The 15,166-nt window shown below is 45.7% G+C and overlaps 1 protein-coding gene across 2 annotated transcripts in view; it reads left to right on the forward strand.

Moving 5' to 3' along the window:
• Nucleotides 1–1,657: 1,657 nt before the first annotated feature.
• Nucleotides 1,658–15,166, forward strand: part of CCDC180 (coiled-coil domain containing 180) — a 41,477-nt gene continuing 27,968 nt past the window's right edge. The window contains exons 1-13 of one of the 2 annotated variants that reach the window (XM_087879962.1): nucleotides 1,658–1,969; nucleotides 4,266–4,453; nucleotides 5,381–5,469; nucleotides 6,411–6,520; nucleotides 6,818–6,946; nucleotides 7,659–7,769; nucleotides 8,747–8,842; nucleotides 9,826–9,989; nucleotides 11,140–11,259; nucleotides 12,017–12,096; nucleotides 12,874–12,962; nucleotides 13,586–13,708; nucleotides 14,969–15,142. In XM_087879962.1, the coding sequence (XP_087736088.1) occupies nucleotides 1,862–1,969; nucleotides 4,266–4,453; nucleotides 5,381–5,469; nucleotides 6,411–6,520; nucleotides 6,818–6,946; nucleotides 7,659–7,769; nucleotides 8,747–8,842; nucleotides 9,826–9,989; nucleotides 11,140–11,259; nucleotides 12,017–12,096; nucleotides 12,874–12,962; nucleotides 13,586–13,708; nucleotides 14,969–15,142 (1,581 nt within the window). In that variant the 5' untranslated portion in view covers nucleotides 1,658–1,861. The remainder of the gene's footprint in view (nucleotides 1,970–4,265; nucleotides 4,454–5,380; nucleotides 5,470–6,410; nucleotides 6,521–6,817; nucleotides 6,947–7,658; nucleotides 7,770–8,746; nucleotides 8,843–9,825; nucleotides 9,990–11,139; nucleotides 11,260–12,016; nucleotides 12,097–12,873; nucleotides 12,963–13,585; nucleotides 13,709–14,968; nucleotides 15,143–15,166) is intronic. The other variant, XM_087879963.1, reaches the window with a different exon arrangement.

Genomic DNA, 15,166 nt, shown 5'->3' on the forward strand with positions numbered 1-15,166 from the left:
ACTAGACATACCCAATTCCTGCATCTGTTTTAGCTTCCAGCTCCCTAATCATTCCATTGCCCTTCTCTGAACTCTTTTTTCCAGAGTCTCAACATCTTTATTTATATCGTGGCAACCAAGACTGGATGCAATATTCCAAGTATGTTCTTATCAAGGCATTATGAAGTGGTATTAACACTTCACTTGATCTTGATTCTATCCCTCTGTTAATGCAGCCTAGAACTGTTGGCTTTTTTGGCAGTGCTGCACATACTTGAGTTGAATAAAGCTCACTCTATCCTGTTTTCAGTAGAATAGAATAGAATAGAATAGAATAGAATAGAATAGAATAGAATAGAATAGAATAGAATAGAATAGAATAGAATTTTTTATTGGCCAAGTGTGATTGGACACACAAGGAATTTGTCTTGGTGTACATGCTCTCAGTGTACATAAAAGAAAAGATACGTTCATAAAGAATCATAAGGTACAACACTTAATGATAGTCATAGGGTACAAATAAGCAATCAAATCATATTAGGAAACAGTATAAATCTTAAGGATATCAGCAACAAGGTTACAGTCATAAAGTCATAAGTGGGAGGAGATGGGTGGTGGGAACGATGAGAAGATTAATAGTGCAGACATAGTAAATAGTTTGACAGTGTTGAGGGAATTATTTGGTTAGCAGAGTGATGGCTGGATTTGCACATGGCCACTAGTGGTCACTGAAACGCACACCTATCCAAGGTTTGATATGTCAAAGTGAAGCATCTTTGAATTCAAAGATTTTTTTATGTCCGATGGTTTGTCAGTGAGCAGAAACATAGCTCTGATTAACATTTTACTTTTGTAGCAAAAAAATCAAAGGCAGGAGCTCTGACAAGCTTGAAATCAGCCCATCCCACCCCCGCCTTAATCTGGAGAATAATCTCTTTTCAGCTCCATCATGCGTGATCCAAAATGGGTGAAATACAGGGGTGAAATCCAGCAGGTTCTGACAGGTTCTGGAGAACTGGTAGCGGAAATTTGGAGCAGTTCGGAGAACCGCTAAATAGCACCTCTGGCTGGCCCCAGAGTGGGGTGGGAATGAAGATTTTGCAGTATCCTTCCCCATGGGGTGGGGTGGGAATAAAGATTTTGCAATATCCTTCCCCTGGAGTGAGGTGGGAATGGAGATTTTGCAGTATCCTTCCCCTGGAGTGGGGAGGGAATGGAGATTTTGCAGTATCCTTCCCCTGGAGTGGGGAGGGAATGTTGATTTTGCAGTATCCTTCCCCTGGAGTGGGGAGGGAATGGAGATTTTGCAGTATCCTTCCCCTGGAGTGGGGTGGGAATGGGGATTTTGCAGTATCCTTCCCCTGGATACTGAAATGCACACTTTTTTGGCAATGCCAAACTGGTTTGATGCAAAAAATGGGGAGGGGGAAGACAACGGCTACCCCTTGGGAAGATGGACGGCCAATAAATTTGTTTATTTATCCCTACCCGTTAATTGATTCTTCTCCCCCCTCCCCCTTATAAAGAGCATAACCGGGACAAGAGCATCCCCGCGCTCTTCCCTGTCTCTGTCTCTCCCTGTCTCCCCTAGCAACCGCGGTGGCGTCTCCATGGCAACGGCTTTGGCAGAGGACCAGGAAGCCAGCCGGCTCGGGATTCCCGCGGGTTCTCGCGAGACGAAGGCCGCTCTTCGTCCCCGGCGCCTGGGGTTACCATGGAAACCGTTAGACGCGTGTTGGAGGTGGCCTTGTGAATGGCGGGCCGGCTCTGACGGGACGGTGGGGGGTGGGGGAGAGAGAGAGAGAGAATATATATATATATATATTATATTTGCTTTCTTTAATTGCTTCCTTTAGCTAACCCGGGAGTTGACGCCCCCGCCATGTGCAAATCCAGCAAGAGTTCCCACGTGCTTCCCATCACCACCACGGTGGGGGTCGCCCGGGTCCTGCCCAGCGGGAAGGTCTACAGGCAGATCTTCGACGATGAGGTGCGAAGAGAAGAGCCGGAAGGATGGAAGGGTTTCTTTCTTCCCGCCGCCTCAGCTTCGTGGCCCCATATGGGTCAACTAGGGGCCTCTTCTCTAGTTTAAGAGGAATTTGGAGGTTGTTTTTTGTTTTTTTTTAATGTAAGGTGGAATTGTTTCCCACCCACCCCACACTCCCCAAAAAAAAAAAAAAAAAAAAAGGAATTCAGACAATGGGGCTTGGAAGAAGATTGCTTTCTCTCCCCCCCCACCACCCTTTTTTTAATTTAATTTATTTTATTTGTTCAACTTGTATGCCGCCTTTCTCCAGAGACTCAGTTTTAGGCAGTTGAAGTTACTGCACACTTTAGCTGGAATGCCTGCCTACCTTCCTTCCTTCCTTCCTTCCTCCTTTCATTCTCTCCTTCCTTCCTTCTTTCTCTCCTTTCATTCTCTCCTTCCATCCGTCTCTACTTCCTTCCTTCCTTCCTCTTATTCTCATCTCCTTCCTTCCTTCCTTCTTTCATTCTCTCCTTCCATCCTTCTTCCTTCCTCTTATTCTCATCTCCTTCCTTCCTTCTTTCATTCTCTCCTTCCTTTCTTCCTTCCTCTTATTCTCATCTCCTTCCTTCCTTCTTTCCTTCCTTCCTTCCTTCCTCTTATTCTCATCTCCTTCCTTCCTTCCTTCTTTCATTCTCTCCTTCCTTCCTTCTCTCCTTCCTTTCTTCCTTCCTCTTATTCTCATCTCCTTCCTTCCTTCTTTCCTTCCATTTGCCTGCCTGCCTTTCTCCTACCCCTCTCTTCCTTTCTTTTATGTATTTATTTCTTCCTTTCTTTTATTCCTTCCTACCCTCCCTTGCTTCTTTCTCATCCTTTTCCTTCCTTTCTTTCTCTCTCCCTCCTTCCTTCTCCACGTTCTTTCTTTCTCTCTATTCTCCTGCCTGCCTTTCTTCCTACCCCTTTCTCCCTTCTTCCTTCCCTCCCTCCACCTTCTTTCCTTCTCTTTACTATCCCGCCTGCCTGCCTTTCTCCTACCCCTCTCTTCCTTTCTTTTATTCTGTATTTATTTTTTCCTTTCTTTTATTCCTTCTTCCTACCTTCCCTTGCTTCTTTCTCATCCTTTTCCTTCCTTCCTTTCTTCCTCCCTCCTTCCCTCCCTCCACCTTCTTTCTTTCTCTCTATTCTCCTGCCTGCCTCTTCCTACCCCCCCTTCCTTCCTCCACCTCCTTTCTTTCTCTCTATTCTCCTGCCTGCCTGCCTTTCTTCGTAGCCCTCTCTTCCTTTCTTTTATTCTGTATATTTATTTCTTCCTTTTATTCCTTCTTCGCACCCTCCCTTGCTTCCTTCTCTCTTTCTCATCTTTTTCTTTCCTTTCTTCCTCCTTCCCTCCACCTTCTTTCGTTCTATTCTCCTTCCTGCCTGTCTGATTTTCTTCCTACCCCTCCCTCCCTCCCTCCCTTCCTCCCTCCTTCATTCCCATATCCTTGTTTCCTTCTTTCCTTCCTTCCTTTTAGAATTAAATTTCAAAAATAGACGGTTAAAATACAAGATTATGACAAAAAATGAAAAATAGGGAGGGGGCAATGGAAAGTTTAAATAACGATATACACACACAAAAGGACATTAAAATATTGCTTCTGACTTCCTTTAGTTATAATCATAGAATAAAATAATCTCTTGTATGCAAAGATGCAAAGCTAACTTAAAAAAAGGTTCATACCTAAGAATCAACTAATAACACCAATATATTACATCCCAGTCTCTTACTCTAAATAAAACATAGAATGCATAAATGCATAATTAGAGTTCTACAAATGCACATAACAGTACTAGATACTTCTGTAATCAAATATGTGTAATCATCTGTTTTTGAATTTAAGGAAAACATAAGACATAAACATATAAAACTCCCAACCACATCCAGTATTTCTGTAGACACAACAAATCTAATCATCAAATCCCAGAATCAAAACTTCATTTTTATCTTTATCATGCAAAATGTCCCAAGGTGCTCTCCATCTAGAAAGAACAATAGCCAAAAAAATTTATCTTTAATCAAAGTGGCCAGTTTTGTCATTTTACTAGTCTTATCAATGTATTCTTGTTCTTTTTCCTTGTTTTCTTATCTTTGTTTTGTTTAAATTTCCTTTTTGCTTCTTTGTTTTGGTTCATGGTTGTGAGCTGCCTAGAGTATCTCTGTGGCAAAATAGCTAGTAAATAAATGTAATAATAATAATAATAATAATAATAATAATAATAATAATAATAATAATCTCAGCCACTTCTCTTTTTCTTCTCTTTTCTGTTTTCCTTTGCCAAGATCAACCTGGTGCACGCTCTGGGGCGGGCTAGGAGCAAGATCACCCAGCACAAAGTCCTTCCAGGAAAGATCCCGTTGGTGAGAGATTTGGAAAAAAGAGCCAGCTATGGATTCTTGTCCGAACGCCAACAGATGTGGATCGAGGCAATGCCCAACGATCAGCTCACTGAAAATCCAGTGCAGTACAAGTAAGGAAGGTCAACATGAGCAGAATGGAGACTTTGCGGCTAAGCAAAGTGGGTTTTAAGTGAATCACAACCAATTTTACGACCCTTTTGCCACGGTTGTTAAGTGAATCACTGCAAGTAGTCCTCGACATACAACAGTTCATTTAGGGACCGTTCGAAGTTATAGCGGCACTTAAAAAAAAAGTGGCTTACTACCGTTTTTCACTCTGATGACCGTTGCAGCATCTCCATGGTCACGTGATCAAAATTACCGTAGGACTCTTGGCCACTGACTCGTATTTATGACGGTTGTAGTGTCCCGGTGTCATGTGATCCTCTTTTGCAACCTTCTTGACAAAGTTAATGGGGATTCACTTAACCGTGTGACTAACTCAGGGGTCGGCAACCCGAGGCTCTGGAGCCGCATGTGGCTCTTTCATCCCTCTGCTGCGGCTCCCTGTCGCCAGTTGGCTCTACAATTGATAGGGCTTTCGGTTAGGACAGGTGGAGGAAAAAGGACGCCGCGCTAGGAGGAGACTCTATGGTGGGGGAACCGGACTTCTGGTCGGCAGAGGAAAAAGGATGCCACGCTAGGAGGAGGCTCTATGGTGAGGGGCTTCCGGTTAGGACCTTTGTGGCTCTGAGTATTTAAGGTTGCCGACCCCTGGACTAACTGAACAACGGCAAGTGATTTGCTTGTGGCATGAAAAGTTCACAAAATGGGACAAAAGTCACTCAACAAATGTTCCCACTTATCAACAGAAATGTTGGGCTCCGTTGCGGTTGTATGTCAAGGACTACCTGTAAGTCACACGGTTGTTAAGCGGAATCCAGCTATTGACTTTGCTTCTGGGAAGCCGGCTGGGAAGGCTTAGCCAATGGCGACATGTCTTTTTTTCTAAGAAACGGCTCAGCTCAATTTCAACGTTTCCCCTTTTTCTGTGGCAGGGAGGCTATGACTCTGGCACATGTGAAGGCTAAAGAGAGCGAGAGTGTAATTGCCGCGCGGGAAGTCAGAGGCCTTGCCGATGTCATCGGTAAATATTAACACTTTTAATTGTGGACATTGCTGTTTGTGCTGAACTGAAACCTCTGGGTTTTATTTATTTATTTAGTTAGTTAGTTATATCACTGCAAAGCCCCATTTAGGATCCTGGAAGAAGAATCTTATGATTTATTTTTATCTTGCCTTTATTATTTTTATAAATCACTCCAGACAATGAAACTACCTAATACTCTTTCCTCCTCCTATTTTCCCCATAACAACAACCCTGTAAGAGAGAGGGACTGGCCCGAAGTCAACCATCCGGCTTTCGTGTCTAAAGCAGGGTTAGAACTCCCAGTCTCCTGGTGACTGGACTATAGTTACCCAGCTGATTTTCAGGGCTAAGTCAGGACTAGAACTCACCATCTCCTGATGAGTGGCCCAAAGTTGACCAGCTGGCTTTCATGCCTAAGGCAAGACTAGAACTCCCAGTCTCCTGGTGACTGGACTATAGTTACCCAGCTGGTTTTCAGGCCTAAGTCAGGACTAGAACTCACCATCTCCTGATGAGTGGCCCAAAGTGAACCTGCTGGCTTTCATGCCTAAGGCAAGACTAGAACTCCCAGTCTCCTGGTGACTGGACTATAGTTACCCAGCTGATTTTCAGGGCTAAGTCAGGACTAGAACTCACCATCGCCTGATGAGTGGCCCAAAGTGAACCTGCTGGCTTTCATGCCTAAGGCAAGACTAGAACTCCCAGACTCTTAGTGGTTGGCCCAAAGGCTTTTGTGCCTGACTAGAACTCCCCATCTCCTGGTTTCTAGCCCAGTGCCTTAACCACTAGACCAAACTGCTTCTCCAATCTGACTCTTTTTTTCTATTTTTGTGCCTGTTAAGAAGTTCAGGAAACAGCCTTTCCCCAGATCCAGCCTCTTAATACCCAATAATTAAACGGGGCTTAACCTTATCACTGTCTGAAATCCATCCTTTCAGTTCCAGAGAAAAGAACCAGCAATATCGTGGCGCGTATCTACGAGAACAAAAAGTTGTGTTACGAAGAAATTGTGGCCCAGTTCAGGCAGGAACTAGCAAGCATCGGAAAGGTGAGGTGGCTGTTTTAAGTTCAAGCCAGATTTTTCCTTCTTATAAGGTAGTCCTTGACCAGTAGTTTAAAGGGCAAAAAAAAAAGAAAAAGAAAAATCCCATTCAGATAAGTCAAGAATCACTTCACAACTGCTGTCAAAAATGGTTGAGAAATCAGGTCCGATTGTGTCTCAACTTAGGGCCGGAATTTCAGTCCCAATTTGTGGTCGTAAATCGAGGGACGACCTGTAATCATGTCAGAACCCAAGCTGGTCCCGATTTATCTGTCGAAAAAACCCAACCACTTTTGTTTTCAGGAAATGGAAGAATGTTATGTGAAGCCTGGGAAATTATTGTTGACCCAGTTGCAAGAATCAGATGAGGCTTTTGAATCCTATTTTCACGCCTCTGAAAATGACGTCACTTTAATCTCCTACACCATAGAGGTAAGTGGATGCTTCCTTTTCCAAAAATCTCGGTCACCAGTGCTTCATTTTCCCACTTTGGGAGCAAATAAAACCAGCTGTGGAGTTTGATCCAGGCCATTTTTCTAAATTTTCTGCAGAAAATTACCCGTGGCGGGATGTTTTTCATTCTAAAACTGCTGATATGCCGCATCTTTCTGAGAGAACTACTACATGCAGTTCTCAACTTACAGCTATTTGTTTAGTGACCGTTGGAAGTTACAACGGCACTGATAAAAGTGACTCGGGACCATTTTTCATACTTAACGACCATTGCAGTATCCCCGCGGTCACGTGATCAAAATTCAGATGACAACCGACTCGTATTTATGACCGTCGCAGTGTCCCGGGGTCATGTGACCCCCTTTTGCGACGTTCTGACGAGGTCATAAAATGAGGTAAAATTCACTTTGCCTTGCTTAGCAAACAGAAATTTGGATCTCAATTGTTGTCGTAAATTGAGAACTATCTGTAGCTTGGTTCCATTTTTCCATGGAAACCTGAAGTGAAAACTAATTCCGGAATAGCATCCTAAACCTGCCTTTCTCCAGAATAAAAGGAGAAAGAGAAAGGGAACATGTGATTAGCTTTTCTTAAAGCTTCATTTGCAAAAAGATTTTGCGTCGTTACGCCGTTTGGTTACAAGACATCCCTTGTGAATGCAGTGGTGTCACGGCGCATCCTTTCTTTGCAGGACTTCGAGAAAATGTGGGCCTTTTTCTTCCAAGATACCCAGCAAAGAAGGCAGTGGATTCGAGAACTGGATGACGCTTTACGCCAGGCTGAGGTGTACCGAGCAGAACGGGTGAGTCATACTGGAAGAGGAGGGCTAAATTTTTAAAGAGAAGACGGGGTCGACCTATTCTCCAAAGCACCTGAAGGCAGAACAAGAAGCAATGGATGGAAAGTTATCAAGGAGATGAACAACCTAGAAATAAAGGGGGGAAAATCCTAACAGTGAGGACAATTAATCACTGGAATGGCTTCCCTCCAGAAGCTGTGAGCGTTCCATCACTGGACAGCCATTTGCCTGGAATTTGTCTTCCCCTTCGGATTCAGACTCCGACAGGAGCATGACAGATAGAGAGAGAGAGGGAGGGAGGGAGGGAGAGAGGCTTCACAGTGCTTTTACAGCCCTCTCTTAAGCGCTTTACAGAGTCAGCATCTTGCCCCCCAACAATTTGGGTCCTCATTTAACCCACCTTGGAAGGATGGAAGGTTGAATCAACCTCAAGCCGGTCAGGATCGAACTGCTGAACTGCTGAGAGCCGGCAGTCAGCAGAAGTAGCCTGCAGTACTGCATTCTAACCACTGCGCCAAGAATCAATTGAATGGTATAGGACCGTGAAGGCAAACCTATGGAGCCATATCTGTGGGCACGCAAGCATTTCCCTAGGTCAGCTCCAGCGTGCATGCGCGCACCGGCCAGCTCATTTTCAGGCCTTCTGGGCCCACCGGAAGTCAGGAAACGAGCCATTTCTGGCCTCCAGACGGGTGAGGAAGGCTGTTTTCGCCCTCCCCAGGCTCCAGACGCTTTCTCTGGGGGGGAGTGGGGTGGGGTGGGGAAGCTCAGTGGGGTCGCGCGCATGCGTGGGGCGGCAGTGAATTATGGGTGTCGCACGCGCGCGACCCCACTGAGCTTCCCCGCTTTTGGCACGCGGCGGCAAAACATTAGCCACCACTGATAAAGGATGTCCTGCTTGAGCAGGGAGTTGAAAACCTGCGAGGTCTCTTCCAACCCTGCTCTCCTCTTACCTTCTTCTCCGTCGTTTGCATTTCCAGATCACATTCGTCTTGAGCAAATACACCAAGATGCTAGAGGACACAGCCTATCACTTATCCTCGGATGTCCACAGATTCGTACACAAGGAAGCCATGGTAAAATCCTTCCCTTTGTGATCTGGGTGTGTGTGTGTGTGTGTGTGTGTCTACAGCAAGAATCCATTGAAACATCATACAGGTAATCCTTGGCTTACCACCATTCATTTACTGATGGTTCCGAGTTACGACGGCATTATAAAAAGTGACCGGTTTTCCAAATTACGGCCGTCGTAGTAATCCGTGGTCAGGTGAGCAAATTCGGATGCCGGGCAAGTGGCAGGCATTTATGATGGTTGCAGTGTCCTGGGGTCACAACTTTAAACATACATATATTCTACTTCTGAGCATAATAATAAGAGCCTTGGTGGTGCAGCGGACTAAAGTGCTGTTAAGTAGCACTTAGCTGCCTGCAATTACTGCGAGTTCAAATCTCACCAGGCTCAAGGTTGACTCAGCCTTCCATCCTTTCGAGGTAGGTAAAATGAGGACCCGGATTGTGGGGGCAATAAGCTGACTTTGTATAAAAAAAGAACACCGCTTAGGGGGGCCGAAAGTCCTACTAAGTAGGTATCTACAAAAGTATGAAGGCTATTGCTTAATGCATTGTAAGCCGCCCTGAGTCTCCGGAGAAGGGCGGCATATAAATCAAACCAATAAATGAATAAATAAATAAAATAATTGAGCCCAACATCTCTGTGGCTAAGCAAGACAATTGCTAAGCGGGTTTTACGGCCCATTTTACGACCTTTCCCGCCCCTGCCGTTGTGAAATTAGCGGCCCCGTTGTTCAGTGAATCCACTGACTTCCCTGGTCAGACGGTCGCGAAAGGGGATCACGGGACATTGCAACCGTCGTAAGTACATGCCAGTTGCCAAGCCTTTGAATTTTGACCCTGGGGATAAACGTGAAAAACAGTCCTAGGTCACCTTTTTTTTTTTCCCCCCAGCGCCGTTGTAACTTTCGAACGGTCACTAAGCAAGTGGTTGTAAGTCGGGGGGGGCGCCGATCAACCTAACGGGCTGCCCCCTATCTACTCGTAGATGATCAACCAAGCGATCCTGGCCAATCGGAAGGCGATCTCTAAGTTGTTCCTGAACCTGATGGAGGCTGACCTCCAGAGGGATTCTTTCTATCGCTATCAGCTGGAAGAGAGGAAGGAGATCTGGAAAGCCGTGCAGAAGAAGCATATCGTTTCCAGTTTCCGGTGAGGAGCGTGGCAACGGAGGGGAGAAGGGCAGGGGGCTCTTAACCTTAGGAGGCAACCTGGCTGAAGGTCTTGTGAATCCCAGAAATGGCAGGTGACAAGGGCTTATTCAGTCCAGGATAGGAGATGATCTAGCACAGGCGTGTCAAACTCAATTTCATTGAGGGCTGCATCAGGGTTGTGTTTGACCTTGGGGGTGTGTGCAAGGGGGCATGGCCAGCTCAGCATCAATGTGGCAGCCCGAGCTCCGTTTTTGGTTGCAATGGCCTCCTGCAATCCTCTGCCAGTGAAAACAGAGCTCCGGAGGGCTGCACTCAGCCCTCCCGAGCTCTGGTAGCGCAGCAGACTAAAGCACTGTTATTAACATCAGCTGCCTGCAATTACTGCAACTTCAAATCTCACCAGGCTCAAGGTTGACTCAGCCTTCCATCCTTTCTAAGGTAGGTAAAATGAGGACCCGGATTGTGGGGGCAATAAGCTGACTTCGTATAAATATATACAAAAGTATGAAGGCTATTGCTTAACGCACTGTAAGCCGCCCTGAGTCTCCGGAGAAGGGCGGCATATAAATCAAATTAAAAAAAAAAAGAGAGAGAGAGATTAGGATCTCCTCCTCTGCCGTCCCTGTCTCCTTTTGCCTTCCATCTTTCCCATCAAGTTGGCTACATTTGAGTAAACCACTCCATCCTCCTCCTCCTTCTGCTCCTCTGTCCCCTCCCCCTCCTCCGCCTCCTTCCACACCCCAATCCCTTCTAATATTGATAATGTTACGTAGTTGGGTCATGAAACGTCCACCAAGCTCAGAGAGCACCAAGAACCCCACAGTCCTTCTCCTTCTCCTCCTCTGCCCCCTCCACCTCCTTCCACACCCCAACCCCTTCTAATACTGATGATGTTACGTAGTTGGGTCATGAAACGTCCACCAAGCTCAGAGAGCACCAAGGACCCCACAGCGGTCCTCTCTCTCTCCTGATTCTGCAGAACATAGTTTTAAAAAATGTTGACCTACCAAATAAAACTACAATCGGCATCCTCTTTGGAGGGGGGGGGGTGTCTTCTGAAAGCTTTTCCTTTTTCTTTTTTCTTTTTTTAATAAGAAAACCAAGCCCTCCTCTTTTCCTCATCCAACGCTTGCTTTTTAATCTTACAGAGAGTTTATGGAAAGCGAAAGGATACAGAACCCAAGTTCTGTAAATGTGGAAGTGGAGAGCATGCTAGAGGATCAGCGATCTCTGGCCCAAAAAAGGAACGAGCATTTACTCTCCCTGGGGTAGGTGAACATAAAAAAATATATAAAATATAAATATATAAATATATAAAGAAATATAAAAATAAGAATGCAGCTTCTTTTCTGGGGAGGGGCCCAGACCTGGCCAAGCGAGGCTGGAAGGAACTGTTCCAATGACAGGTAGTCCTCAATTTACAACCACAACTGAGGTCAAAATTTCTGTCGCTGAGGGAAGCATTTGTTCAGTGAATCTTCCAACGGTCACTAAACGAACCGTTGTAAGTCAAGGACTACCCATAGACTAGCAGCCGGCTACCATCCCAAAAGACGCAGGCGGTCCTTGACCTACGACCCCAATTCAGCCCAAACTATCCGCTGCTGTGCAAGACAGCTGTTAAGCCAGCTTTGCCCTATTTTACGACCTTTCTTGCCACGGTTCTTAAGCGGATCACCGCAATTGTTACGTTAGTAGCACGGTTGTTAAGCGAATCCAGCTTCCCCATCCCCCCCCGTGGTCTTTGCTTGTCTGAAGGTTGACAATCACGTGACAACACCCCCCCCCCCCAGGACACTGCAACCGACATAAATGCGAGCCAGTTGCCAAGCGAAAAGTTGCCGTGTTGAAAAGGTGGCCCTTTTGCCAGAAATCCTTGGGCCCCCCCCTCCCCAATTCTACCAATTTTTCAAGGGTCTTCCCCTTCTCCTTTCACCCAAACCTTGCTTGTTTCCACCTAAATGAAGACCTCCTTCTCTTCAAGGTGTTTTCGCTTCCCTTTTTTTCCCCCCCTTCCTTTCATAGCTCTTTGTTGCCTTTGAAGCATACCAAGGCCGAAATCAACGAATGGTACGAGGCGCTGGTGGAATTAAATAAACGGATCGGTAAGGAGGATCGCGAGGATGATGACGGTGATGGACGGGCGTTTTATCTCCCGCATTCAGGGGCCTTCCCTGATTCCTTCCCTAAAACAACAGCCCTGTGGGGTAGGCTGGGCAGTTGAGTTGAGACTTGAGGTTCCTTTCTCATAAGTCAACACCGCTAGTGGCATATTATACCGCCTGCCAGTAGCCTGGATTTTATAAAGGCATTCGCAAAGTCACTCTTTCCCTCTTGTTTCCTTTCTTGTTTCCTTTCTTCTTTCTCTCTTTCTATCTCTCTCTCTCTCTTCATTCTTTCCTTCCTTCCTTCTTTCTTTCCTTCCCCCTCCTTTCCTTTCTCCCTCCCTCCCTCCCTTCTTTCATTCTTTCATTCCTTCCCCTTCCCTCCCTTCCTCCGTCCCCTCCCTCCTTCCTTCCCCCTTCCTCCCTCTTCTCACCTCCCTCCCTACCCTCTCCTTTCCTTCCTTCTTTCTTTCTTTCTTTCTTTTTTCCTCCTTCCTTCCTCCTTTCCTTCCTTCCTCCCTTCTTTCCTTATTTCATTCCTTCCGCTTCCCTCCCTCCCTCCATCCCCTCCCTTCCTCCTTCCTTCCTTCCCCCCTTCCTCCCTCTTTTCACCTCTTTCCATCTTCCTTCCTTCCTTCTTTCTTTCTCCTTCCTCCTTCCTCCTTCCTTCCATTCTTCCCTCTCTCCCTCCCAATTCTTTCTTCCTTCCTCCCTCCTTTTTCCTTCCTTAATTCCTTCCTTTCTTCCTTCCTTCCTTTCTTTCTTTCTCACCTCAAGACACTCACAATGTCCAGTCCATGATGAGAATTCGCCTCCAGTATGAGAAGGTTTGTCAGGAGTGTTTGGAAAAACTCCAGGAATGCAAGGTGAGTTTTAAAATAGGTGCGGGGCATAAGGTGTTTCCTAAGCTTTGGTGATCTTGTTGTCCCTTTAAAAAAAAAAAAAATGGAAATGTGATTTTTAGAGAGGGAGAAAACTAGCTGAATGAAGTGAATTGTACCACATTTGACAGCCTCTCTTGCCAAAGTCGTTAAGTTAGTCACACAGTTGTTAAGTGAATCTGGCTTCCCCATTGACTGCTTGCCAGAAGATCTCAAAAGGAGATCATGTGACCCCGGGACACTTCAACCGTCATAAATACGAGTCATTTGCCAAGCGTCTGAATTTCGATCACGTGACCACGGGGCTGCTGCAACGGTCATAAGTGTGAAAAACTGTCATAAGTCACTTTTTTCAGTACCATTATAACTTTGAATGGCGACTAAACAAACTGAATTATCTGTATCCTCAATCTAAAACTATTGATTGGGCAATTTCAAATGTAAATCAATATAAGAAAACAATCATTCTTCCTTTGAATAAATACAAAGTTATTTATTTTTTTGGATACCAGATGTGTCATGGAAATGATTAGGAGGCCTTGGGTGCTTAGAAATTGCAGGCCAACAACTCAATTCTTTTTTTTTTCTCCCCCTCTCCCTCCCTCTAGCAAAATCTGATAGACCTGAAGATTTGTACCCCCAAAGAGGCTGAGAAGATTGTAAACCCCAATTTCTATCAGTTAATCGGGAAGCTGCAGCTTCAATTTGAAATCAAGATAGATAAGATGGACGTAAGTGTAGCCCTCTCTCTCCCATCAAAGGGACAGGGAGGTTCATTAAAAGAAAGGGGAAATGAGGGAGAGGGGGAAGGAAATGGGAAAATCTCATTAAAAGAAATGGGAAAGAGACAGTTTGGTCTAGTGGCTAAAGCAGTGGTGAAATCCGAACCAGTTTACTACTAGTCCACTGGCCACAGATGCTGAGTATGCACCAAAAGGAGGCTTGGGAAGGTTAGTAGAGGAGCGAGTGGGGCGGATCAGCTGTGGCGTGCGATTTAGCTTTGCTAGAAAGCAGGATCTCCTGCTTTCTAGCAAAGCTAAACCCCGCTGCACAGCTGATTGTCGGAAATACCAGTTCGGAGGAACCAGTAGCTTTTTTAAACTACCGTTTCGCCCAAACTGGTAGCTTTTTTTTTTTTTTTACTACCGGTTTGCCCGATAGTTTTTATCACTACTGGTTCGCCCAAACAGGAGCGAACCGGTAGCATTTCACCACTGGGCTTAAGCACAAAAGTCACGTGGGTGACTTTGGTTCAATCACCAGGAGACTGGGAGTTCTAGTCCTGCCTTAGGCATGAAAGACAGCTGTTTGATTTGGGGCTCAATCACCAGGAGATGGTGAGTTCTAGTCCTGACTTAGCCTTGAAAATCAGCTGGGCAACTATAGTCCAGTCACCAGGAGACTGGGAGTTCTAGTCCTGCCTTAGGCATGAAAGACAACTGGGTGACTTTGGGGCCAATCACCAGGAGACAGTGAGTTCTAGTCCTGACTTAGCCCAGAAAATCAGCTGGGTAACAATAGTCCAGTCACCAGGAGACTGGGAGTTCTAGTCCTGCCTTAGGCATGAAAGCCAGCTGGCTGATTTGGGGCTCAATCACCAGGAGACGGTGAGTTCTAGTCCTGACTTAGCCCAGAAAATCAGCTGGGTAACTATGGTCCAGTCACCAGGAGACTGGGAGTTCTAGTCCTGCTTTAGACACGAAAGCCAGCCGGGTGACTTTGAGCCAGTCCCCTTCTCTCAGCCGGGGCCACCTCACAGGATTGTTGTGGGAAAAATAGGAGGGGGAAGGTACATTACGTATGTTCACAGCCTTTTATCAAAATAATAAAGGCAGGATTGAAATGAAATTTTAAAAAATCTGGGAGAAAATCTCTTTCCCTGGGCAGCTTTTTTCTTTTTCCGGATTCAGTTTTTTCCTCCTAGCCTTCCCTGGTCAGGACTGTCTCCTTTCCCATCCCCACCACGGATCTTTTCTTCCCGACTTTTCCAGGCTGACTTGGAGCACCTGGTTAAAATCAGCGAAATCAACTGCAGGCATCTCTATCAGTACTTCCAAGATGTCCTGGCTATCTTTGATTTCCACCAGCAGAAACTCAGCCAACAGGACAACAATCTTCAGAAAGCTTTAAACGATTGTCGTGTCAAGCACGAAAATATGAACAAGGTCAGAGCACTGGTCCCACTTTGG

The sequence above is a fragment of the Pantherophis guttatus genome, chromosome 16 (genome assembly GCF_059756535.1).
Source record: "Pantherophis guttatus breed Tessera chromosome 16, ASM5975653v1, whole genome shotgun sequence".
Lineage (NCBI taxonomy): Eukaryota > Metazoa > Chordata > Lepidosauria > Squamata > Colubridae > Pantherophis > Pantherophis guttatus.